The sequence below is a fragment of the Pelophylax lessonae genome (assembly GCF_965119305.1).
Source record: "Pelophylax lessonae genome assembly, chromosome: 1".
Taxonomy (NCBI): domain Eukaryota; kingdom Metazoa; phylum Chordata; class Amphibia; order Anura; family Ranidae; genus Pelophylax; species Pelophylax lessonae.
Genome location: NC_138768.1, coordinates 715,924,293 through 715,952,137, shown reverse-complemented (window position 1 = coordinate 715,952,137; position 27,845 = coordinate 715,924,293). Strand labels below are relative to the sequence as shown.

The 27,845-nt window shown below is 42.0% G+C and overlaps 1 protein-coding gene across 1 annotated transcript in view; it reads left to right on the top strand.

Annotated features, from left to right (window-relative positions):
* The first annotated feature begins 13,338 nt into the window (after window positions 1–13,338).
* LOC309552259 (uncharacterized protein) overlaps window positions 13,339–27,845 on the top strand; it is a 167,997-nt gene continuing 153,490 nt past the window's right edge. Inside the window, exons 1-2 of the mRNA XM_082253145.1 lie at window positions 13,339–13,456; window positions 16,145–16,328. Coding sequence (XP_082109271.1) covers window positions 16,194–16,328 — 135 coding nt within the window. The 5' untranslated portion in view covers window positions 13,339–13,456; window positions 16,145–16,193. The remainder of the gene's footprint in view (window positions 13,457–16,144; window positions 16,329–27,845) is intronic.

Sequence of the window (27,845 nt, the reverse complement as noted above, 5' to 3'; positions counted from 1 at the left end):
TGGGCACAGTACAACTTGGTGGCGTCAACATTAACTTGTCTCTCGCATGTTTTCTTGGCGACAGATAGTCCCCCATCTTTGATTTGCATAACCAACTTTTGTAGGGTGATTTATAACCCTCTTTTTTCCTGAGGTACACTCAATCGGTTATGTCCATGGGCATAAGACAATGCATCTTCTGTCTTTTATTGTTCTCCCCTTTTTTCCTTTCATTCTTAGATTTGCGGCCTATTGCTAGGGTGCATAGGCACAGGAGAGACACTACCTTTTTTTTAGTATGATCACCACTGTGACCCCTAGATATTAAGGGGCACATACCCTGAGGTCTCTCTCTGCCTTGTAGAATGATTTTTTGTCCGTAGCCCCCCTTGATTTTGTAATAATTACCCTAGTAATAGGTTCTTGGTGACCCACCTTTGTTTTCTTCCTTTCGCTCATTTCTTTCCCTTCCTTTTTCCACACAGCACCTCTCACACCTATTTTTTGCTTTACCTCTCCTGAGATAGCAATTTGTCTCTTCAGTCTCCTGCTTTACATTCAGCATTGTCTTCTTTCTTTTTCTCCTTATTTTTCTTCATTTTTCCTTTTTTCTCTTTATATTCCTTTTTCTTTCATTTTTCTTTCTTTTTGTTATTATTATTATTATTTTTTTATTTTTGATTATTCTCATTTTAATTTATCTTTATTTTTATTTATATTTACTTTTATTTTTACTTTACTATGTTTATATTTTATTTTTCCTTTTTATTTTTATTTATATTTATTTTTAAATTTTTTATTATTATTATTATTTTTCTTATACATTTTTCTCACGTTTTTCTTTTTCTCCTATCAACGTTTATTCTCTTCCTTCTCTTATCTTTTTTCTTCCTTTCCCCTCTTCTTTCAGTCTTCTCAATTTTGGTTTATTTACATTCTCCTCTGTTGATAACCCAGACCACTTCTTCTGCAATCTATTTCCTTTGCCTTCCCCCTCTGGAGCCGTGCTCACTCTGTGTGTTTACACACCTGATGTCATGGTCTCCACAACAGAGGCGGCAGCGAAGCTCAGGGAGGAGTGTCCGGACGTTGCTCAAGCGGCCTACGTGGTGCGCAGTGATTGGCTCTGGGACACGTTACCTGGCAACAGGGACGCTATGTCCTGCTGTCAGAGAGCGACGATTGGTGTACACCTTGGTTATGTACCCGATCATTGCGTAATAACCACAGGCTAACGCACCTACTGGGGGCCCCTCATAGAATATATGATTATTAATAGGAGACAATCATGCGCTCTTATTCACATAAGAATAATGTTTAAAACGGCCTTTGGCGGGAATGTAATCTCATGTGATGTCAGAGGAGGGAGGGGTGTCACTGTTTTCCATGATTGTTGGTAGTTTCACATATATTCTGTGTTCACTGTTTACACTTTATCACATGCCTGACGAAGGGGTCCTGCGTAGCCCGAAATGTTGCACTTATCCTGATATGATGTGATCCTTTTGCAATAAAACGTTTTTTTGGACTGCTATGCAAGATCCCTGGTGTTCTGGCGAACATGTATACTTATCTGTGATGTATTCAGTGTCCAGCTGGTGATCGCTGCAGCACCCATAACAGATGTGCCTATATCTAGGAACGTGTTACGATGGGAATATAAACTATCCTCTTCTTCTCAGGTCCCCTGACGTCACTCTTGGCCCCTTCCCTCCAGCAAGTGCCCCCATAGAATGCCGCTTTCTATGGAAGCACTCCAGAGTCTCTCTGCCTGTAGACACAGACAGCAGGACTCGGCCCCGCTCCCTCATCACTGGTTTTTATTGACAGCAGCAGGAGCAAATAGCTCCCGCTGCCCCAGCAAAGCCAGTGAGACCAGAAAGTGAGGGGAGAGAAGAGCTGCAGTTGGAAACGGCGCTAGATCACATAAGGGGTCAGGTAAGTAAAAGCGTGAAGGGGGGTGGTATACTAATGCCAGGAAAGCATTAAGGTAAAAAATATTTAGGCGTCAAAACCACTTTATAGTGGAGCTCCAGCACCCCCACCAAAAAATTTAAAGTCAGCATTTACAAATACTGTGGCTGCTGACTTTTAATATTAGAACATTTACCTGTCCAGGGATCCCGCAATGTCGGCACCCCAGCCAATTTTTTAATCGGCTCTGGGGTGCTGCCGTCGACATTTCTTGTAAGGGAAACTGCTTCACAGCCGGTTCCCTACTGAGCATCCACGAAGCTCGGTGCACTTTGTGGATGGCCCCAGTGGAGGGGGGCCGAACTCCTGGGGGACATTATCACAGCAAGGTCTCTCGGAAGTAGGAACATGTGCCTGTCAAAAACAAGTACTTGCTCCCTCCTCCCCCCAAAAACTGCCAAATATGACCGCAGAGGAGGGGAGGAAGCAAACAAGTGGAGATTCCCCTTCAATGCTCAGTTCACACCATGCTGCACTGCGATTCACACGTTTTTGTGCATTGAGGCACATTGCGGCAAACTGCAATAGGCAGTTCATTTATTTAAGCCTGAATGAAAAATAGCACAGGTTGCATTATTTTGCAGATAGATAAGGAGAGCCGGCATCTTGCAAACCCATATCAAAGTCTTCATTTAGCTACAGAATAGTGATGATTATAAGAACATCTTACATGTTTCGACAAATAGCCTTAATCATGCAGAACAGTGCACCGCATATCTGTTGTGAAAGTGCATTGGGGTGCCATTCAAACTGAATTGGAACAGACATGAGACATGAGGGTGGAGCTTCCTGGAAGGGGGTTGTCCTGTTATGTGCTTGTATTTTTCTGGTTGTATTACAACATGTAGGGTTGTCACCAGATATTTCTGAATTGTAAAAAAAAAAAAATGATTGATTGAGATGCGGCCCTTCACTCAACTATTGGATACAAATGTTGTCCTTGGGCCCTTTTGCACTGGACAGCACTGATTTAAAGCATAATAACAGCAACTATGAAGAATCCAAACTTGAGGTCTTATCAAATAAATGAAGCAACAGAAAGCTTCTGAATCAAAGATCAATGACTGATCATAGCGGATTACACTGACAACCATTGTTAGAAAGTATGTTTTACCTTGGAGCAAACAAAGCACGACACTGAAATGGAATGTTCTTCACCTGGTAAACACTACTTAACGTCACAGATTTTGTTGAGTCGATAATTACAGTGGTGTAAGGTAAGAGAAACATGAATATAATGTTTAAAGAACTTGATAAGAAACTGGGAAGGCTCAATGGATTTTCATTTTCTGACAGGTGCACCTGATTTTTTTTCCTTTGGTAGATGATGCCAACATTTAGGTATTTTAATATCGACCAAAATTTGAATTTGCTGTTTATGGCACACACCATCCCAATGTCTTCAAATTACACCTAAACTGCCTTCATTTTCTTTTACATGCTTCTAATGAAATAGCTAAAGTTCCAAGGAGTTAAATTAGCAAGGAGGCAGGATTAGAAAGATTAATTATGTTAATAAAATTACAATTATATTCTACTCAAAAAGGATCACGTTGACAACAGTTTCAAGCACATTTGTTTAAACCAGCAAAGTACAATACACATGTACATTTTAAAGTAATGTGCATCTCACAAGTAGATTAGATACATTGAAAGCGCTAAACAGTAGGGACAGACAAATACCCACTGAGACAGGTCTATATATATGGCTTTATACATATATATGTTTAAAAATATATATATATATATATATATATATATATATATTTTTTTTTTTTAACATACGTCATCTATATATAATTACATAACATTATACATTTAGTATATGTATACAATAGTCTGATTCCTCCTGTATTGAATTGTATTCTAACTGTACTGTACTGTCTGCTCTCACGCTGAAAAGCACTACACAAACTGTTGGCGCTAAATACATCCTATATAATATAAATAATAATAATAATAATAATAATACTAATAATGTGAACTTGCCTAAGAATCAATATATTAGCACTCAGGGTAATCCTGTAGCCCTCAGGGTAATCCTGTACATATGTTTTCATTTTGGTAACCATAACATTTTTGTGTATACATTTTTATAGCGTTATATAAGCTTAAATAAAGTGGACCTGAACTTAAAAACGAAATATACACTATCTTATGGGGCACATCTAGAAATCCCTCTTTTTTTTCTTGATTTTTGTGTGGGGTTCCCCCTTAAAATCTGTATCAGACCCAAAGAGTCTGGAATAGAATTTGAGGGTAAACTGTTTTTTTTTTTTCTATAGGGTCCCCCTTAAAATCCATACCAGTTCTGACAGGCTCTCATCTAGGATAGGGGTCTGGTATAGATTAAAGGAATTCCCGCAGCTGGGAGTTTGACATTTTTTTTCCTGGGGAAGCCCTACCCATAGAAAAGCAGGGTAAGAAGTCCCTGATCCTTTTTTTAAATTGAGCTGCACTGATTCGCATGGTGCTGAGTAAATGGCACCCCTCCTTGCATCTGCTAGAGAGCTGCCTGTTTGACCGTAATAATGTGAACCTAGCCTAAATGTCAGTATAGCTGTAGTAGGTTGTATACATTGAAAAAATGCACTACTTCACAGGCAGGGTTAGGACAACCCTCGGGCATGTAATTTATGGATATTGCAGTTGACCCACATCTCCTCAATTTCATTTAAAGCCTCGGAAATTACCTTCAAACTTTTGTCACAATGGCATTGCATGCCTGCCCGGCTTTAAAAAATATTTCCTGAGGTACAAGACATCTGCTGCAAAGGATGTGGCACCATTGCCACGCATGCATGTATATGCATAAGACTGTTTTGGTTTCAAAATTTGCATTGGATAGAATTCATTTAAGGGTCTGCAGTTCCTAATTACCCTTGGGCTATACTCTTTTTTTGAACAGGTGATTCAACAGGCTGATATAGACGTTCCCTCACCCCTCACCTTCTAAATGCAGCAAAGTCCTTTCTTTTGCTTTATTGGAAATAGGCCATTCCTACCATGAAACAATGGTTCCAAGTAGTAGACCAGATATACCACATGGAAGATCAAACTTATGAATACCATAACACAGCCGCCAAATCGCATAAAATATTGGTTTATAGGCACGTTGGTTCGCTTTTACATACTCATCCTCTGGAACAGATGCACATTTTTTTGTGATTATATTGGAAACACTATTCTTGGTTATATTATTGATGCCCATTTGTCTGCCGGGCATATTGTTTTGTAACCTCTCCATTTTTACTCTATTTTTACCTCAATAAAAATGTATTTAAAAAAATGTATTTAGTGGAATTTTGTGTTTTTAATGTTTCTCCTTTATGCAATACTTAAATCACTGCTTCCCAGCAATTTTTTTTTCTTTGGTACGTGTTCTTCAGGGCAGTACCCATCCCCCCATGCCTTTTGTTTTACATTCCCTTGCCTATTATCTAGAAAATGGGCAGGTTTTTTTTTTAATCAGATCTCACTGACTTCAGTAGGGTTTGGATGCAGCACCCAAACTTTAGGCATGTACATCGAACCCTGCTTGAACTAAACCCAGGTGTGTTCAGCTCATCACTAATGGCCATATACTTGTAGAATTGTATTAAAAAAATGTTGTTTTAGGAATGTTCATTCAATTTTCTGGACGCTAGTGGGGTCAAGTCAAAGTTTGTTTTTGACTGAAATGACAGGAAAATTCGAAGGATGGAGATTTTTCTCAAACAAACAAATTTTAAACTGTGAATGTGGTATTCATACGGGAAAGTTCATTCACTTTAAAATCGAATGTTAAAAGAAAATATTCTAGAAGTACTTTTGAAAGACATTTATCATGTCTTCAAATTTACTGATGAGAATTTTCATAAGAATGTTTGTATGAATGCTTGTACAAACGTATGTTTATTTATTCAGTGTGGTCAACTTTAGATGGACTAGTAGGTTTAGATGGACTTCACTTTATTGACTAACAAATTAACGCCTACCTCCAACTATCACTTTTCAAGTTACAGAAAAACAAAAGTTTTTTTCCTTTTTGAGATAAAAGTTTTCTCATAATTAAATAAAAGCTGATCAGCGTAAGCACCCCTGTGAGTGTTAAATGTTTTTTTCTCAACCCTCATATTTCCACTTTTTTTGGACAGCTCGTTCTGTTATAGGCAGTTGAAAAATAACAGCAGCAAAAACTTATAGGGGGGTCTCAGAAAAACAAAAGCTGCTATGTTAATGCTAGTGACATACTGCTTCACATTTATGTCATTTTTTTAATTTTCCTTTAGTACGACTTTAAGAACCTGCTGCCTCTGTCTGCTAGTCTTACATGATTCAGAGTTAATCTGGTCATTCACTAGTATAGATTTTTTAGAAAATGTTTGTGTTAATAAAATTAATTTGGCTTTCTAATGGTTAGTGGGGTCAAAAACCCAGTACACGTTAAACAAAATGAGAGTACATCGTTAAAAACCCTCAAAGGGCCATATCTCTGAGGTTATGACAGAAATAAATCTATAGACCAAACAGGAGAGTGGCAGCAATTAGATAGGTGGTATGGCTTCTTACAGGATTAGGCAAATCTAAAACATAAATACAACATTATGGCACCAGCATTGTACAACCAATATTAGATTAGGCATATCGATATAGGATTTAGGAACTCGTGGAAGTGTCTGAAGCTGTGGAGGGTTCTGCCAGCCATTTGGCCCAGACTTTATCATATTTGCGGGAGCAACCTCTGTTAGTATAAGTGTCTTTATAGAGTGGCAAGCTATTATTGACCAGTTTCATCCAAAATGAAAGCCTGGGAGGGGTGGGTTTTTCCCAATGTAGAGTGATGGCTTTTCTGGCATAAAATAATGTTAGGTTGACTAGCGTCTACTGTGGGCAGAAGTTCCTCCAGCAGTCCTAGCGGACATGTGGACATTGATGGCCGCAGGGAGTAGAGATGATGGAGTTTAACAAGGACACTGCCTCCTCTTAGAATCTGACAATGAGCGGACAGGTCCAGAATATGTGTGAGAAGTCCCCTAGGATCACTCCACACCTCCAACACTCAAGTGCGATTCATCTTATGGAGCCTATACCTGGTGAAGTAGGTTTAATGCAGCAATTTGAATTGGATTAAGCGATCCCTCAATAAAACCAAAGATCTGAAAGGGGAAATCCCACACATCATTCCAATTATCGTTATCTAGATCTGAAATATATTGCACCCATCTAGCCTTGAGGCCCTCCAACACCAGGAGATACCTAAATTAAATGGGAGTATAATCAAGAGGTGGGTTTTTTAGAACAGTCAGTACAGTTTCCAGAATCGATTGTTCAATTAGTGGATTCGGTTGTGGGAACTGATTGCAGAAGGCATGGGAGAGCTGAAAATAATGGAAATAGTGTGATCTAGGCAGGTTGAAGGTTGAGGTAAGTAGGGACAAGGGAGATAAAGCCTGATTTGTGACTATTTTGGAAAATTGGTTGACATTGTTTGACATTATGTTTAGTCAATGTGACGGGCTTTGGCAATTTATAGAAGTGGGGAAGGGTGAGGTTCAACCACAAAGGGAGAATTGGGAGAAACTGCAACCTTGGGGTATTGCTCTCATCATAGATCATAGGGGCCTGATGGCCTCTAAATAGGAGGAATTTGAAAGTTTCCAAGGAGTTTACCACAGCGGCTTCCAAAAGTGTAGAGGGGTTGTTTAGGTCTGGGTTCAACCACCACGCGGCTGTGACCAATTGGGTGGTGAAGAAGTATTAATAAAATTTTGGGAAAGCCAGGTCCCCCTGATTACAGAGGCGCATGAGGGTGGTCAGTTTATGCCTAGCATTCTTTGGCCCCCACAGAAAGGAAGAAAAAAGTTGGTTGAGTCTTGTAAAGAAGGATCTGGGGTCCATTTAGGGGAATGTCTGAACAGATATGTACGCTTTAGGAGGATTTTCATTTTCAATAGGTTGATACTGCCCAATAGGGATAATGGTAGGGATTCCCATGCCTTCAGCTTTATCCGCACATCTCCTAAGACCAAGTCAAATTCAGAGAAAGAAATTCAGAGGCCTGGAGAGAAATCACCACTCCCAAGTACATAAAGTTATCAACCCATTGAAATTGAAGGACAAGGGGGCTGTATTACGAGCCTCGGAATCCATAGGGAACAGTAGGGATATAGCCCAATTAACTTTGAGTCCGGTGACAGACGAGAAAGAGTTCAATACCTGAAGGGCACCTTGCAGGGAGGGTCCAGCGTCATTGAGGATTGATGTTTTTTTTCAACTGCAGAAAAGAAAAGATTTGAAGGAGCAGGATGAAGAATATTTCTCAAACAAACTAATTTTTAATTGTAAAATATGGTTTTCGTTTAAGAATATCCATTTATTCCAAAACCAAATGGTAAAAGCAAACATTTTTTGAAGTACTTTTGAAAGACATTCGTCAAGTCATCAAGTCTAGTGATATTATTTTCATATTAATTTTCGTATGAACATTTGCACAAATGTTAGTTTGAAAATCTACTAGTGTATGGCCTGCTTAAGATTTGGTGATGCTGTGCTGCTCACTGTTCTCCTTTCTGGACAGAAGCTACATGTCAGAACCAGCAGTGCAAATATCTCCCCAGTCCCCACTACTGCTTTATTCATTTTGTAGATCTGTGATTTCTGTACTAATCTGCTTCTTGAATTATATCTGTATATACAGTATGTATCAAGGCAGTATACAGAACACTGAGCCCCTAATATAGGGATTGTTCTTAGATGAATTAATTAATGCTTTGGACATTGGCATGCATTTTAAATGTGCTGCAATTTTTGCACCATTTAAATCTACTTACATGGCAAAATGTCGACACACCTGAAATTAGAATGCAGGACTTTTTACGAGTATACTGTAATGTAATGCCTTGCTGGGAACAGCAAGCAGCAGGTGGTACATGATACTACATACCATAATGTCACTTAAGGGATAAGTAAAAAAAAAAAAAAGTCTTAGGTCTCTTTCAAATGAGCGGGTATGGGGTGGTATAAACAGGCAGCTGAGACTCGGTTTTACTGCTCTGCCCCCAGTCACCCATTTAAACTGTAAATTGACAGATAGATAGGCCTTTGAACACGCTGTGGCTGCAATACTTTGCTTCACAACCATTGAATTTTTAACTCTGATTGCAAAGTTTGACAAGCAGCACCACTTGTCAAACTTGCCCATTGAGTTTAAGGCTCCGTTCACATTATAGCGTATGGATCACGGGCAGAACCGCCGCGGTTCCGCCCGCGATCCGGAGATTATTGCAAATCGCGGGACGCCTGTGCGTTGCCCGTTGATTTGCAATAGACCCCCAAACGCTGAGCGAAGTTGCCCTCGATTTCCGCCTGCCTAATCGCGGTAACATCGCGCAAAAAAAAATCGCGGGACGCATTACGACCAAAAAAGTACAAGAGCTTCTTTGGATCGTATTGCGTCCCGCTATTTTTTTTGCACGATGTTACCGCGATTCGGCAGGCGGAAATCGCGGCAACATCGCTCAGCGTTTGGGGGTCTATTGCAAATCAACGGGCAACGCACAGGCGTCCCGTGATTTGCAATAATCTCCGGATCGCGGGCGGAACCGCGGCGGTTCTGCCCGTGATCCATACGCTATAATGTGAACGGAGCCTTATGGAGTCACACTACAACCAATTGCTCTGCTTGCAATTGTGGCACAGTCCTGCGATATAAAATTGCCATCAGGCAAAATGAAAGTTAAAGCATAACTCAACTTTTGTTGAGAAAAAAACATTCCCCTCTGGGTGATCTATGTACATTGCAAGGATTGTTATTCTGAAGAAATTCCTGTTTGTTCCTCTGTCCCTCTGTATTGAGTGGGTCTAATGGGAGTAGTTTCATTATTATCAGTCAACTGTGCAGCTGCAGAGCACTAATGAGGGAATCTGCTTGGCCTGCATCCCTTTAAACATGTTCCTATTGGAAGTATCTCACCAAAAATGACACTTTTGTTCAGGGGATGCCTTGAATCTGGCTTGTATCTTGGGCAGACTTCTGGGAAAATCAGTGAGCCAATCACACAAGCAGGAAATTATGTTTCTGGGGTGTGGTCAGTACACATTCTGTGTACAGAATACCTTCTGGTAGCCATATTGCATCGCATTTTCAGAAAATTACAGCAGCTGCAGATTGAAAATGAAAGGAATATGACTGGTATCGCAATTGTATACGCTATATTATTTTTTCTTTATTTGCTATTTTTTTCCCCACGAAAGTGAAGTTACCCTTTAAAAAAAAAGAAGAAGAAGGTGGCAGTACCGCCTTCTGAACGCCTGCTCCACTGTCACAGAGATAAGAACTGCAGGTTGTTCTGGCTTCTTTTGAAATTGTACTGCGATAAACTCATACATGTCTGTTCAGGTCAAAAACATGCAGATATATGGAAAACTTCACAGTACATTGCTTACAGGTAACACTTCAGTAATGTTCTAAATGATATACTCCCTTGTTGTAGACAAAAAGGATGATGGGGGTCATCTGAGAATTGTGTGACGTGTGTAAAAGTACCCAATCTTCATCACATGCCTATGATTACAGCATTGTCTCTAAATAAGTAGATAAAACATTTGCTGAAATAATGTAAATGGCATTGATAGAAAAAGGTATTTATCTTTTACCATCATTACATTTTCAAATTTCAAGTGTTGCTCAGAAAATTTTAAAAACTAAAATACACCAACGAAATAAAGCAGAGTTCCACCCTCAAAATGAACTTTTCACAATCTGCTTGCTTTAATTTACCTGAAAAAGAATTGGATAATTAAAAATTTTTTTTTTGATTCACTTACCTTGTTTTTAAAGAAAATATACTTACCTTCCTTCCTCTTCCTCCCTCTGTGGACACGACCGCTGACGTCACTTCCTCCTTGCATTGACTCCTGGGAGATGAGCGTCATCGATCCCAGCAGTCAATGCGCCTGCACCGGCCCTGCTCGTCACTTCCGGTGCAGGCGCATCATTCCCTGCTGAACAGCTTCTGGGCATGCCCACAAGCTGTGAAGGGATGACCTGCCTGCCCCGGAAGTGATGAGCAGGGTATTCTGGGACTCCAACGTCACCGGAGAGGACACCGAAGAGGACGCTCCAGCTTCAGCTGCCCACACCTGAGATGGCAGCGCTGGACAAGACATTTTCAAGGTAAATATTTCTTCCAAAAGGTAAGTGAAACAGGGGACAGTTCAGAGGCTATCGTTGCTTAAATGCTCTAGCCCTGACTGTCCCGGGGGTATTTTTATCTAAAAAAAATTTTTCAGGGTGGAACTCCGCTTTAATGTCACAGTTGTGTAACATGAGTATGAAGAAGGTCTGCTGAATTTCCAGTCATTAATCTTCCTAACAGTAGCTACATGTACAGTAATTACAGGCTTTACACTAATAGGTGTCCAGCTAATCACCACTTCACTATATTATCTACTATGCTATTCTCTGCTGTTTTGTAACTCAAAATAACAACAGCACGTTTGTTTCCAAGAGGCGCTGGGCCTGTTATCAAATCAATTATAAGACCCGTCCTTCAGAAGGCCATAAATGACCTGAAGCAGCTACTAATTTATGGGCACATGGTCATGTTTGAGTGAGCAGTGTGTCATTAATGCTAGTGTAGGAGTGATAAATAGCACTTCCATTGACAGAGATTTTTGAACATTTTGGAAAATTTATGCCAGTTGAGCCTGCCCCTTTCCGTTCCACAAAATTAGGAAGGAATAAAAAGGTGTTAATTGCACAGGTTCTGCCCGTCAGGCAAGTTGCATGAGAAACAGTATGGGTGATGACACCACAGAGGATGGGTAGATGACCCCTCTTCTGTTGTTCTAGAGGACAATGTTTTCCTACAGAGGTCTCAACATTTATAGCATGACGAGATGAAAGGACTGGATTGCTTACAATCTTACCATGCAAGGCAAACACCGTAGATGGAAGCCTCAGTGCGTTTTTGAAAAAAGTCTCACTTGAAGTTTCTAATTTAACTGTCATAGCCCTGGTGATATAATTGTAGAGGACTGCAGGGGGACCTCCGAAACTCCCAAAAGATGGCCCAGAACTGAGAAAAGGGTTCTTGAACATTCAGCCTACAATGTGTACAGGATATCTTTAACATTTTTTTTGTCAGTACGGAGTAAATTTACATTATTGGAGAAAACCTACAAAGTCAGCTCTGGTCATTGACCTGCACTGTGCAACAGGAAATTCTGTTTTCAAGTTAAAGCAACACGCACATACAGTATATAACACATCAAGTGCTAAAGTATGCAATTTTAATTTTTGTTTTTCAGCATTTTAGGGAGGGCCAGATAAAGGGCAACTGACACCCTAAGCATAGCCCAACTGAGATCTGACTGCCATGGCCTCCAGGCATGTTAAAGCCCCATAGACGTCTATGGCGTTCGTGTGCCTCATATCCCAGCCAGAATATAAAATTAGAGGTCTATGGGGCTCGGCCAGGAGAGAGAGTATTTATTTGAGTGTAGGGCTGGTGCAGGTGCTCTAGACACAGAAAACCAAAAAATCATGCCCTGCCATGTTTGGCTGAGACCCAAAAGAATGAACTTTTTTTTGACTGTTGGGTGATAATCGAAGCTTCAAATTGTATCTCCTTGCCAAAAAATAAATAAATAAAAAGTCACCAAAATAGGCCAATTCTGCAGATAAAAAAAAAATAGTTTGTTTAGTAACACCTTGACATAAAAATGTAACAGAAAAAAAAACATGCAGAAAAAAAGTTCCAAGTTCTTGGAAAAGTACTGAAAATTCCTCAAACTACTGTAAAATACTTTGCAGCTAAATAATAGCAACTGAATAAAAAAATTGTAGCAATAATTCCTAATACACAATGCTTAATTACCCTCACCTGATTGGCTGATATCAGCCACTGTTTTTCATAGAAACCCATCTACACGCTCATTCATCCCACATTTGACTGGAAGTGCATGTAGAGTATGCTTTGAAATGCCACACACGTTACAGTAGAGTTTTGAATGTCTGTATTCAGAATGACTAACAGAAAATCAGCTCATCAGCACATGCAAATTGCCCTATTAAAAAAAAAAAAATTGAAAAAATTAAAATTATATATATATATATAATTTTAATTTTTTTAATATATATTTCATCTAAATGCACTTCTTTGAACAAAATTCATAAGAAGGACGACCAGATTTTGCAAGACCTGTCACCCACATGGAGCGTAATGTAGGATTAGAGCCTCAAAGAGTTTTGGTATTTTTCTTTTTACTGAGCCTATGCTCCCCCCTAAGTCTTTTCCCTCCAGTGTATCACTTGTGTTTCCATAGGAATGAATAACCTGGGAACGATCAGCCTACTGCTGTTTTCACTTCACCCAGCAAGTTCCTGCCTCTTGGTGTAAGCAACAAGCAGTGCCTTTCACCAGCAGAGCACAATGGGACTGGAATCATTGCTGTCCTGTGCATCGCCTCATCTATCACTGACAAGTCATAACTGCAACCGCTATCCACAAGCATAAAGGTAAAATATGTTCAAAGATTCCCAGGAACTAGTTTAACTACTTCTGTTATGTAAGTGCAATACCAGTGATAATGCTTCAAAAACCAAATGTGATTGTATTATTTAACACATGAGGCTTCATTCTTATGTAAATCCTATGAGCTGTCTGGTAGAGGTATGACCTTGTGACAGATAAACATCCAGCTTTTGTATTTCTAACCAATTGACAGAGGTACATGTACATTAGTGTGATTTACAAGGGTTTAAGGTTAAGGCAATTACTTCATATGGGATCTGAAAATGTTTGCATCATGTATGGCCTTCTAAAATTTACAGGTAATAATGTAGTCTGATTAAACAATTTTCACTGATGTAGCTGCCTGTATCAGGATCAAATGTGGACTTTAGTTAAATCCAGGGTATGAAAAAAGTGTACTAATCCATAGTGCCTAATCTGAATCTGCCTTTCATAGACCGGTTATGCTAAAATAATAGGCTGTTATATTTTTCCCTATACATAGTTCCCTAATAAATTCAAATATCTGCTTGAGATTTTATTTTGCTTATTTTACTTAACATTTTAATGGCAGGTTGAAATATGTCATAATTAAAGGGTACAGTATAGCACATATCTTGAGTTACTGATGCAATTAACTGTTGACAGGCTTTTAACATTCTACATACTTATTCTTATATAGCCCATATTGCCCATATTGTATTTTGTGTCCTGAAGACACATGGGGGCTGCCATTTCTGAGTTCCATTATAAAATGTCTTTTTGTTTGGCTATCAGTGACCTCAATACTTTCTAAATTCCTGACCTGGAACAAGCATGTCAAAGTCAAGTAACAAACCTTTACATGCAAATATAATCGGATTCACTGACTTGAATTTAAATATTTGAAACATCATGCCAACCAGCCTTGTTTGAGAATAGTCCGAGATCTGTAGGTTCCCCATAGAGGGAGGATAGTTTATCCAATACAATCACTCTACCTTATGTCTAAAATAAACTGATCTTAATAGGAATATGGGGGCTGTCATTGCTGACCTCCTTTTGAAAATGCTGAATGACTGGCTTACAACTCACTGGCTTCAATTCTTTTTGAGACACTGACACAGAACAACTATTCAGATTAGGAAACAGCTCTAGAAAAGCCAATGTATGTAGATATATATATATATATATATATATATATATATATTATTATTATTATTATTTTTTTTATCTGCAGCAACTTAAAGTACCAAAGCAAGAACAGCTGAATGAGACTCAAACAAATAGTATTATCAGAAAAAGAGCTCAGCTATGGCAGCCTCTAATTTTTTCTTGCAACAGGTAGTTTCTTTTAGGGTTCATTTAGATTTGTGGGAGTGTTTTCCGCCTTTCTGAAAAGTGAACCCAGTGGATCTGTTTTCAGGGGCATGTAATAGGAGGCTTGAAGGTGATATGTTGCCTGTTCATTGCCTTTGTTATCCATCGCACACCACACTACAATGGTGTGTGACACACCATTGTAGTGTGGTTGCAGTTTACCCTATTGACTTGAATAGGTTTATTTTTGCGGTGTAACTGCCTGCTGAACAAGATCTGCTGTATAAATTTTGCTAGGCTGCATAGTGGCAGGGTGCACTAACACCAGCTTGGTAGGGGGTGGTAAAACTGCTGTTCAGTCTGTTTTTACCACCCCTTGCCATCCATATAAACAGGTCCTTAATACCTTTTGTGCATAGCTCCCAACTGTCCCTCATTTGGAGGGATTGTCTCTCTTTCTGAACCAAATTCCTCTGTCCCCTCCTATAAGTTATCCCTCTTTTTGATCTAATGTATATACCTTTATAAAAAAAAAAAAAAAAGATGTACTTTTCAACAATAAAACATGTTAAACTACACTAAAACCTTTCAACCACCTCAAAATCATTGCATTTTAAATTTTGAAAAGCCAATAAAAATGAAAAGCAGTGATAAGAAAAAATCAAATGTGGGATTAACAAACAATTTTATGCATAATAGTTTGTTGTGGTCCACAAAATATGGGACATGGTAGGGGTGTGTACTTTATCTATATTCCTTGTGCAAAATGTGTGATACATAGCTTTGTAAGCCTTGTGATTTGAGAAGCAGCAGTAAGTTATGATCACTGTCTTCCACTGCAAAGTAGTTTCTTGTGTTTCAAAGTAGTTTCTTATATATATATATACACACACAACCGATAAAAGACAGCTTAACATATGTGTTGTATAAATGAACACCTTCAGCTGCTCAACATGCTAAACATATATATATATATATATATATAGATATGTAAAATGAACACAAGGTGGCAGCATATTCATTTTCTCCTAGTCCATTGCTATCATACTAGTACTCCTCAAAGCACAGAATGTAAGCGAAATTGAATACATAAAGGTAATACTGACAATACCACTCATAACACATAATGTAAGCAGAATTGAATACAGTACAGTAACATACTAAAGAGATACAATTATTATATAAGTAAAACTCATTCATGGGAATGTTTTTTTCATTTTTACATGTCATGTCTTTACAGACAATTTGGACTGACCAATTCTTACAGTTTACTGTAAAAAAAAAAAAAAAAATAAAATACAATTTAGATTACTCATTTTTTATTTCTTATTTTTTATTTTAATTATTTTTTTCTTTCCCTATTGAACTTTCTGTTGCGCTGCTGTCTGTTCCAGAGTTTCCACAGCTTACGATCAATATCTATCAAGAAATCAGAGAGGAGGAATGGATCAAAAGAAAAGAAGTCAAACTGCTAGTTCACCAAACAAAAAGAACAATGAAGTCAAACTAAAACATTTCAGAGAAAATACGAATATTGGAATGCGGAGATGCTTGACTTCATCTGGTAGACTAATGCATGTATGTATTGTTTGTGAATATGCTGCCTTTGTTATTTTTAGCCATATTTTCATGTGAAACATTCCTACAGTATAACAGAAGGGGTAGAAGGATCAAAGAACAAGATTAGCAATTTATTAGGACATTCTGATGTGAGGTTGTATACTCAAGGAGAATGAATAGAATAAATAGAGAGTATAAATGCAGTAGATAATCTTCTAGTTGCAGGCGTCTCACATTAATTTCTGTACAAGGCCTTAGATGAGAGTGTGATTTTTGAAACCTCGGATCCAGTGTCCCCTATTGTCCTGAAATACCAGAATTCATATAATGTGAATAATAAATAAATAATGAAGCCTGTAGTGTGATGCTAGAAATAGTCCTTAGATAAAGACCAGGACATAAGGGTCAAAGGAAAGTTCAGCCAGAAATCTGCAAACAAAAGACAGCACGATGGTAACCCATAAAAGACTGCAATAGAATACACTAGGTATGGCACTGACAGCAGTGGAGCAATTTCAAGCAAAACATTCTTTGTTTCTGTCCAAAATGTAAGGATTAAACAAGATTGACAAAAACTACAGCAATATTTGACTGTAGCTGGTTCATTCAAATACCCAGAGATTAACAAATGATGATAAATATGATATGAGAATCCCAAACATGAACCTATGAAAAGGTGCTAACTGACTTCACCTACTTGCTTCTGTATGCTATATGCATTTTGTTCCTGCTGCCCTGCTGTCCTTAACCACTTGTCTACCAGCGTGTTTATAAATGGCAGCCGGTAGAACAAGATTTTAAACACTGTGTTCAAAGATATACTGTCAAGTGGAAGTGATCTGGGTGGCTGTAAAGACACTCGATCACTTCCACTGCCCCCTGAAAGTACTGCCCTCATGCTCATGTGTTCTCTCCATGGTCCCACCTGCTGACCCAAGACCAGCATGGCGGGAGTCGGGGGGCTGGAAAGAGGAAAAGTATCCATTCACCGAACTCCCCTCCAGTGCATGAACATGTGCGACTGTCAGGAATCCAGCTGGGAGACCAGATACAAGTAGCTACACACAGAAACTGGGACCAGACCATGTATCTTTACATATTTATATATCTTTAAATTGAGATTTATTTACAGTGAACAATAACCACACACCAACAGCAATAAACATGAGGATGCAAAAAAATCAAAACTAAACAACCAAAATGCAGAATCCTAACAAACTACATAAATATACAAATAAATACACAGGAAATATAAAAGGCAGAGAGAAAACTCCGGGAGTGGATGGGAAGAAGGGAAAAAAGACTGAGAAAGAAACAAGGCAACAGGGTACTGGATACAGGGCAAGATAAAGGGTAAATGGGAACAGAATCTGGCAGCAACACAGCAAAGAGCCATAGCAGAAGTGAGATTTAACCACTAGCCGACCAGCTAACTTACATTTACTGCAGCAAGTCGGCTCTATTGCATAAAATAATGTACCTACGTCATTTCGTGCAATAGCCACTAGTGGGCACGAGCACCACCGGAGGCGTGATCGTGAGCTGATTGGACAGAGCCAATCAGCGGTCATTCCCGAGAGACGCAGAACGGTGGTCTGCCTATATAAACAAGGCAGATCTCCATTCTGACAGGGGAGAAGATAGAGATCTTCTGCTCCTGCTAAGTAGGAACACCAACCTCTGTCTTCCCCCAGTCAGAGCAACCCCCTCAGACAGTTAGCAAGCACCCCCTAGGGACTCATTTAACTCTTTGATAGCCTCTGATGTTAATTCCTTCCCTGCCAGTGTCATTATCATTAGCACTGATCACTGTAATAATGTCACTGGTCCCCAAAAAAGTGTCAAAAGTGTCAGATGTCCGATTTGTCTGCCGCAATGTCACAGTCCCACTAAAAAAAAACACTGATCGCCACCATTTTTAGTAAAAAAATAAAAAACAAAAATGCCATAAAAATATCCCATAGTTTGTAGATGTGACAGCTTTTGCGCAAAACCTATCAATAAACGCTTATTTGGATTTTTCCTAACAAAAATACGTAGCAGAATACTTATTGGCCTAAATTAATGATGCAATTAGATTTTTAAAATTTTCTTTATTGGATATGTTTTATAGCATAAAGTAAAAAAATATAGTTTTTTTTTTAATTGTCGGGTTTTTTTGTTCATAACGCAAAAAATAAAAACTGCAGAGGTGATCAAATACCACCAAAAGAAAGCTCTATTTGTGGGAAAAAAAGGACATCAATTTTATTTGGGTACAGCGTTGCGCCACTGTGCAATTGTCAGTTAAAATAACACAGTGCCATATCGCAAAAAATGGTGAACACTGGAACTGTAGCTCAGAGCACCACAGTGCCACCAGCAGGTGAACTCGATCCTAACAGTGACATGTATTAGGTCACTTTCAGGTTTGGTTGTCACCTTCTCCAGCTGCTGTGGCCCGATAATAAGATCATGAAGCATGATCAGTGCTCCTTCAGCTTCAGTGGAGGGCAGGGGAGATATAAGGGTCTAATAGACACCTGATGTCTCAGTAAAGAGAACCAGTCATTACGATATGCTATCTCATAGAGACAATTGCCCCCTATGTATTATCACTAGGGGGATAAAAGCCGCCTAAATAAATAAATAAATGCAAAAATAAACAAATGAATTAACATATAAATAAATAAAAAAACACAGAAAAAGGTAACATAGGAACATAAACGCACAGGAACAACAATTGTACTATATATCGCTGCAAATGTATGAGTTAGAGCAATAAATCTAGGGCCATTTCTCATGGTTAACTGGCAACCTGTAAAGGCTTTTAAAGAGTCACATATGAACCATTTGGAGTACCATGGTTAATGGACACATGCAATTTTAAGGCTTGTTGTGTTTGGCATCCATGTACTGATGGCAACCTCATATTTTATGTTTTACAAAACAAATGCATAATATTTTGTGTTTATGTACGCTTATATTATATTGTTTTACTGAAAACACGTGTTTGATAAACGTGCTAATACTATAAAAAAATTACAATTACCACCATTTTATTCTCCAAGGTCTCCACTTTCAGAAAATATACAATGTTTGGGGGTTTAACTAATTCACAGGCCTAAAATGTTAATTTAGGTATGTGTGCAAAACCTAAAATATTGGCTCTGGTAGAAAAGTGGTTAAAGAGGAAGTAAACCCTCCTCTACAACTTGTACCTATAGGTAAGCCTATAATAAGGCTTACCTATAGGTACTATAGGTACTGTAAATATCTCCTAAACATGTACCGTTTAGGAGATATTTACCTTAGAAGCATCCAGTGACGTCACTGGCGCAGGCGCACTGAAGGAACGGCCGCTCGTGCCGTTCCTTCAGAACTCCGTGCCGTGACTGTCGGCTCCCGCGCGCGTGCGCGGGAGTGACGTCACCGCGGCTCCGGCCAATCAGATGGCCGGATGCCGCGACCCCGGAAGACGGGCGACTAGACATGTCGCCCTTCATCCAGCTAAGCGGACGGCACGGCGGGGGCTCGTTCTAAGGTAAGTATTTCATAATGAGCTAGTATGCATCGCATACTAGCTCATTATGTGTTTCTCTTGCAGGGTAAGTAAGAAAAAAGAAAATAAAAAAAGAGTTTACAACCTCTTTAAAGCCGAACTGCAGGAAGTTTAGCCACTTTCTAAAACATGCAAGATTACTATGGGTTAAGTCCAACAAGGTGCATGGCACCTCATGGATTTATCTCTTTAATTTAAAATTAACATGTGTAGCACTACTCCCGTGGGAGCTGCGGGTTGCGGATTCCCCTGGGTTACCCATAGCAACAACTTGACGATATAGCATATTCTAAGTGCTTGGCTCAGTCAGAAAACAGTCCAGGGGTTTTGTTTTTTTTTTTGTTTTATTTAAGAACTGGGATGGGAGAAGGGATGAGTGGGATACTCCAACTGAATAAACTATGCACAATTGCTGGGACTTTCTGGTTAGCTGGATGCGGCAAGGCCGCTGCTTCACCTTGCCACCATAGTGAAGAAGAATTAAGCGAACAATACTGTACTGTGAATCACTCTTCAGGGTCCTACTTGGCACCACCTTTGTCCCTACCCTTCAGGGTTCTATAGGTCACCCCTTTTACTCTGACACACTGTGTGAGCTGACCCTTTATCCTCTGACTTCATTGGAGTGGTCCCCCTTCATGGGCAGACCCTTTGGCAAGTCCCCTGGTACTCACGGAAATTATTTTTTCTTGGAAGACTCTGCCAGCAGCTCCACTGTCAGCATTACACGATCCTCTGCAGCTCAGCTCCACACCTGGTTCACTAGGCCGACCGCCTATGACCACCTTTCACTTGCAACAGGAGGAGAGACAGCCGTCAGTCTTCTCCTGGGACTCTGCTTCCCGCCAAAGACGCCCTGTCACATGTCCCCTTGGCTTTTATGAGCAATCCCAGGATGCACTGCAGGAGTGCCCTCCCACTGGGACTCTGACAAGAGCCTATGTGTCACTGGCTGGGTTTCCTCCACTGTCCAACAGGCTCCCCTATTGGATACAGTGGGGACACTCCCTCAGACCCAGTGAATCACACCTGGGAACATGCAACAGGCAACCTAACAGATCAGGCTCCCTAATAAGCAGAAGGAGCAAAAAAAGGTTTTTACAGCTAGCACCTACCTAGGAGGGTGCTACACATGTTTACAGGGTGCCTGAATGGACAGCGGAGGGCAAGTGCAAGGGCAGAGCTGAGAAAGCAGCAGCTTTCCCATCAGAGCACTGGGAGAATAGTAATAGATAAAATTTGCATTTTTGGAAAGTTTGTTTCATTTTTTTAAATAGTTAATTGGGTAAATTCGATTGTCATTATAGACCGCAGTGATGAAAAAACCAAAGGAGCGAAAAAGCAAAAAAATGTCTCTTTTCGAATGACAAGCGACAAGTCTCTAATGGCAAATCATGTTATTTATACAAACATTTGTACAAAATTCTACCAGTGTATGGCTGTTTCTAGACCTGATGTTACAATGACTCCTAAACATAACCCCGTGTGTTGCTTTCTCCCACACTATTTACTTGGCTTTGAGCTTTGGCTTGTCTATAACTATGTCCTTAATTGTTGGTACTAAACCTACCTGTTTAACCACTTCAGCCCCGGAAGGATTTGCCCCCTTAATGACCAGGCCCTATTTTGCGATTCGGCACTGCGTTGTTTTAACTGACAATTGCGCGGTCATGCAACGCTGTACCCAAATACAATTAATGTCCTTTTTTTCTCACAAATAGAGCTTTTTTTTCCTGGTATTTGATCACCTCTGCGGTTTTTCGTTTTTGCAATAGAAATTAAAAAAAAGCGTCAATTTTGAAAATAACACCAATATTTTCTACTTTCAAAGAGCGTCAATTTTGAAAATAACACCAATATTTTCTACTTTCTGCTATAAAACATTCCCGATAAAAAAATTTTAAAAAAATCTATTTTTTTTTTTCAGTTTAGGCCAATTTGTTTTCTGCTACATATTTTTGGTAAAAAAAATTCCCAAAAAGCGTATAATAATTGGTTTGCGCAAAATTTATAGCGTTTACAAACTACGGTATAGATTTATGGACTTTTTATTTTATCAGCGATTTTTATTGGGACTGCGACATTGCGGCAGACAAATCTGACACTACCGTGACATTTTTTGGGGACCAGTGACATTAATACAGTAATCGGTGCTAAATAATATGCACTGTTACTGTATAAATGACCCTGGCAGGGAAGGGGTTAACACTGGGGGTGATCAAGGGGTAAAATGTGTTCCCTTTGTGCTTACTAACTGTGTGGGGGATGGATTGCAAGAAAACAACAAGAGAAGGGCGCACCGACCTTGTGCATTACCACTTAAAAGTTTATTAAAATCAAAGAAGGGTAGCGTACAATATACTCACTGCAGTGGCGATTTTGGCTCTGAGAAAGAGGGTCCTCCCTCGAAACGCGTAAGCCACATCAGGTTTTGAGGAAGCCATCACGCTATCCAGCAGTAGAGAAGTGTCCTGGAAGTGAGCGGTGCCCATTTCCTATATGCTTGTTCATATGCTACGTTTGTGAGTATATTGTACGCTACCCTTCTTTGATTTTAATAAACTTTTAAGTGGTAATGCACAAGGTCGGTGCGCCATTCTCTTGTTGTTTTCTTGTAGTGCCTTTTGGATACCCTTGGTCCTGAGGGGGGCAGCAAGAAAGAGATCTGTTATTCCGCTTAGCTGAATCACACGATCTTTCCCTGACTCTCTGACAGGAGGGCCGTCTTACATTGTTTACATTCCAGACGGCTCTCCTGTCAGTTTTGCCGAAGATCGCAGGAGGCCGGCGGCGATCGAGCTCGCTTCTCCCACGGTCTGCCTCCAGTGGCGCACGTGTGCTGCCAAAACTGTGCGCACATAATCACGTAGATCTAAGTGATTATGCACATCCGAGCCGCCCTGCCGCAGTAAATCGGCAAGTGGTTAATATCAATCTCAGCCTGTCTGATTACGTTTCCATTCCTAGCACATCCTTACTGATAAATATCCAAATATCCTGATAAATATGGGTAAAACCATATAATCTCTTAGCTCAGACTTGGAAGTGAGGGAGAAGAACCATATTATACCCAGTGTTTATCAGGGCTGGACTGGCATACCGGGATAGGCCGGCAAGTCCCCCCTGCCCTGGGGCTGCTAACACCTGAAAAAGAAAATGTACCATGCCCACAGCCCTGCATCTCCTGTACCATGTCTGCAGCCCTGCATCTCCTATACCATGTCCGCATCCCTGCATCTCCTGTACCATGTCCACAGCCCTGACTCTCCTGTACCATGTCCGCAGCCCTGCATCTCCTGTTCCATGTCCACAGCCCCTGCACCATGCCAGCAACCCCGCATCTCCTGTACTATGCCCACAGCCCTGCATCTCCTGTACCATGTCTGCAGCCCCTGAATCTCCTGCACCATGCCCGCAGCCCCTGCACCATGCCCATTGCCCCTGCATCTCCTGCACCATGCCCGCAACCCCTGCATCTCCTGAACCATCCCTGCAGCCCCTGCATCTCCTGTACCATGTCCTCAGCCTCTGCATCTCCTGCACCATGTCCGCAGCCCCTAAATCTTCTGCAACATGTCTGCAGCCCCTGCATCTCCTGCAGCATGTCCGCAGCCCCTGCATCTCCTGTACCATGCCCGCAGCCCATGCATCTCCTGTACCATGTCCGCAGCCCATGCATCTCCTGTACCATGTCCGCAGCCTCTGACATCTCCTGCACTATGCCCGCAGCCCCTGCATCTCCTGCACTATGCCCACAGCCCCTGCATCTCCTTGCACCATGCCCACAGCCCCTGCATCTCTTGTACCATGTCCGCAGCCCTGCATCTCCTGTTCCATGTACACATCCCCTGCACCATGCCGGCAACCCTGCATCTCCTGTACTATGCCCACAGCCCTGCATCTCCTGTACCATGTCTGCAGCCCCTGCACCATGCCCACAGCCCCTGCATCTCCTGCACCATGCCCGCAGCCCCTGCACCATGCCCGTTGCCCCTGCATCTCCTGCACCATGCCAGCAACCCCTGCATCTCCTGTACCATGCCCTCAGCCTCTGCATCTCCTGCACCATGTCCGCAGCCCCTACATCTTCTGCACCATGTCTACAGCCCCTGCATCTCCTGCAGCATGTCCGCAGCCCCTGCATCTCCTGTACCATGCCCGCAGCCCCTGCATCTCCTGTACCATGTCCGCAGCCTCTGACATTTCCTGCACCATGCCCACATTCCCTGCATCTCCTGCACTATGCCCGCATTCCCTGCATCTCCTGCACTATGCCTGCAGCCCTGCATCTCCTGTACCACCATGCCCACAGCCCTGCATCTCCTGTACCATGCCCACAGCCCTGCATCTCCTGTACCATGTCTACAGCCCTGCATCTCCTATACCATGTCCACATCCCTGCATCTCCTGTACCATGTCCGCAGCCCTGCATCTCCTGTACCATGTCCACAGCCCTGCATCTCCTGTTCCATGTCCACAGCCCCTGCACCATGCTGGCAACCCTGCATCTCCTGTACTATGCCCACAGCCCTGCATCTCCTGTACCATGTCTGCAGCCCCTGCACCATTCCCACAGCCCCTGAATCTCCTGCACCATGCCCGCAACCCCTGCATCTCCTGAACCATGCCTGCAGTCCCTGCATCTCCTGTACCATGCCCTCAGCCTCTGCATCTCCTGCACCATGTCCGCAGCCCCTAAATCTTCTGCAACATGTCTGCAGCCCCTGCATCTCCTGCAGCATGTCCGCAGCCCCTGCATCTCCTGTACCATGCCCGCAGCCCATGCATCTCCTGTACCATGTCCGCAGCCTCTGACATCTCCTGCACTATGCCCGCAGCCCCTGCATCTCCTGCACTATGCCCACAGCCCCTGCATCTCCTTGCACCATGCCCACAGCCCCTGCATCTCTTGTACCATGTCCGCAGCCCTGCATCTCCTGTTCCATATACACAGCCCCTGCACCATGCCGGCAACCCTGCATCTCCTGTACCATGCCCGCAGCCCCTGCACCATGCCCGTTGCCCCTGCATCTCCTGCACCATGCCTGCAACCCCTGCATCTCCTGCACCATGCCCGCAACCCCTGCATCTCCTGTACCATGCCCTCAGCCTCTGCATCTCCTGCACCATGTCCTCAGCCCCTACATCTTCTGCACCATGTCTACAGCCCCTGCATCTCCTGCAGCATGTCCGCAGCCCCTGCATCTCCGGTACCATGCCCGCAGCCCCTGCATCTCCTGTACCATGTCCACAGCCTCTGACATCTCCTGCACCATGCCCACATTCCCTGCATCTCCTGCACTATGTCGCATTCCCTGCACTATGCCTGCAGCCCCTGCATCTCCTGCACTATGCCCGCAGCCCCTGCATCTCCTTGCACCATGCCCGCAGCCCCTGCATCTCTTGTACTATGTCCGCAACCCCTGCATCTCTTGTACTATGTCCGCAGCCCCTGCATCTCCTGTACCATGTCCGCAGCCGCTGCATCTCCAGTACCATGTCCGCTGCCCCTGCATCTTCTGTACCATGTCCGCAGCCCCTGCATCTCCTGTACCATGTCCGCAGCCCCTGCATCTCCTGTACCATGTCTGCAGCCCCTTCATCTCCTGTACCATGTCCGCAACCCCTGCATCTCCTGCACAATGCCCGCAGCCTCTGACATCTCCTGTATCATGTCCGCAGCCTCTGACATCTCCTGTACCATGTCCGCAGCCTCTGACATCTCCTGTACCATGTCTGCAGCCTCTGACATCTCCTGTACCATGTCCGCAGCCTCTGACATCTCCTGTACCATGTCCACAGGCCCTGCATCTCCTGTACCATGTCCGCAGCCTCTGACATCCCCTGTTCCATGTCTGCAGCCTCTAACATCTCCTGTACCATGCCCACACAGCCTTTGCATCTCTTGTACCATGCCCACACAGCCTCTGACATCTCCTGTACCATGTCTGAACTTTTACCACTTATAACCAGAATTTTCTCATATATATATATATATATATATATATATATATATATATATGAAGACCTATATGCTTTCATATCTGTCTTATCTATATATGATACACTCTTCCACTGTGCTTTAAAATGCATGGTTTTCCCTTTTATGAACAAGAAAATAATGGCGCTATGCTGTTGGGTCGGTATAATAATGCTATGGGGCTGGTATGAAATTATTTCCAGGGCTGAATTTTATTCCCAGTCCGGCCCTGGTGTTTATACCCACCCAAAAGCTGGCTGGTGTACATGAAAGATGCTATAACAGAGCTCATCAGTCCAGCCCTGGTGTTTATACCCACCCAAAAGCTGGCTGGTGTACATGAAAGATGTTATAACAGAGCTCATCTGGTTATAACAGAAGCCTGACCTTCACACTATCTGGACAGTTTATTATACTTTGCAAAAAAGTTATTGATAATAGGGGGTCCTGGATTCCATCTTCTATAACCATTGGAATTCCTGAAGTCTGACTGCATTGTCAAACTCTGCAGTGTAGTTACCCTTTTGATGGATCCCATTGTTACCCAGGCGTAAAAATGAAAAGCCTTTCCTAGCAGCTATAATGGCATAGCAGCAACACTTTTTTTAAACAGAGATTCAGCAGCGCAGTGCAATTGGCTCCCACTGCTGTCAATCAAAGTCGGTCAGCCAATCAGGAGAGAGAGAGAGGGGGTGAGGCCAGGTCACGGCTCCATATCTGAATGGACACAGGGAGCTGTGACCCAGCTCTTGTGCCCCATAGCAAGCTGGTTGCTGTGGGGGCACTCAACAGGAGCGAAGGGCCAGGAGCACAGAAGAGGGACCGAGAAGAGGAGGATCCAGGCCACTAGGTGCAAAACCAACTGCACAGAGCAGGTAAGTATAACATGTTTGTTATATATAAAAAAAAAAAACACGACTTTACAATCACTTTAAATCCAACCTCCAACTAACACTTCTCAAGCAGCTGCAGAAAATACACATTTTTTTCCTTTTGGGATAAAATTTTTTCATAAATAAAAGCTGATCAGCGTAGGCACCCCTGTGAGTGTGAAATGATTTTGCTCAACCCTCTAATTTACACTTTTGCTGGACATCTGGTTCTATTATAGGAAGTAGAAAAATAACAGCAGCAAAAAGTTTCAGGGGGTCTCAGAAAAATAAAGGCTGCTGTGCTAATGCTAGTGACATACTGCATCACATATACACTATATTACCAAAAGTATTGGGACGCCTGCCTCTACACGGACATGAACTTTAATTTCATCCCAGTCTTAGTCTGTAGGATTGAGTTGGCCCACCCCTTGCAGCTATAACAGCTTCAACTCTTCTGGGAAGGCAAGGTTTAAGAGTGTGTCTATGGCAATGTTTGACCATTCTTCCATAAGCATATTTGTGAGGCACTGATGTGGACAAGAAGGCCTGGCTCACAGTCTCCACTCTAATTCATCCCAAAGGTGTTCTAACGTGTTGAGGTCAGAACTCTGTGCCTGACAATGTCAGGGCATGCTCCTAATATGACGGATGGTAACCTGGGGTATTTCATCCCAGATCTGGACTAGGGCATCACTGAGCTCCTGAGCAGACTGAGGTGCAACCTGGCAGCGCTGGATGCACTGAAACATAATGTCCCAAAGGTGTTTTATTGGATTTAGGTCAGGAAAGCGTGGGGCCATTCAATGGTATCAATTCCTTCATCCTCCAGGAACTGGCTGCATATTTTCGCCACATGAGGCCGGGCATTGTTGTGCACCAGGAGAAACCCAGAACCCACTGCACCAGGGTAGGGTCTGACAATGGGTCCAAAAATGTCATCCCGATACCTAATGGCAGTCAGGGAGCCATTTTCTAGCCTGTAGAGGTCTGTGCCTCCCCCAAGGATATGCCTACCCAGACCATCACTGACCCACTACCAAACCGTCATGCTGAATGATGTTACAGGCAGCACAATGTTCTCCACGGGTTCTCTCGAGACCCTTTTACGTCGGTCACATGTGCTCAGGGTAAACCTTCTC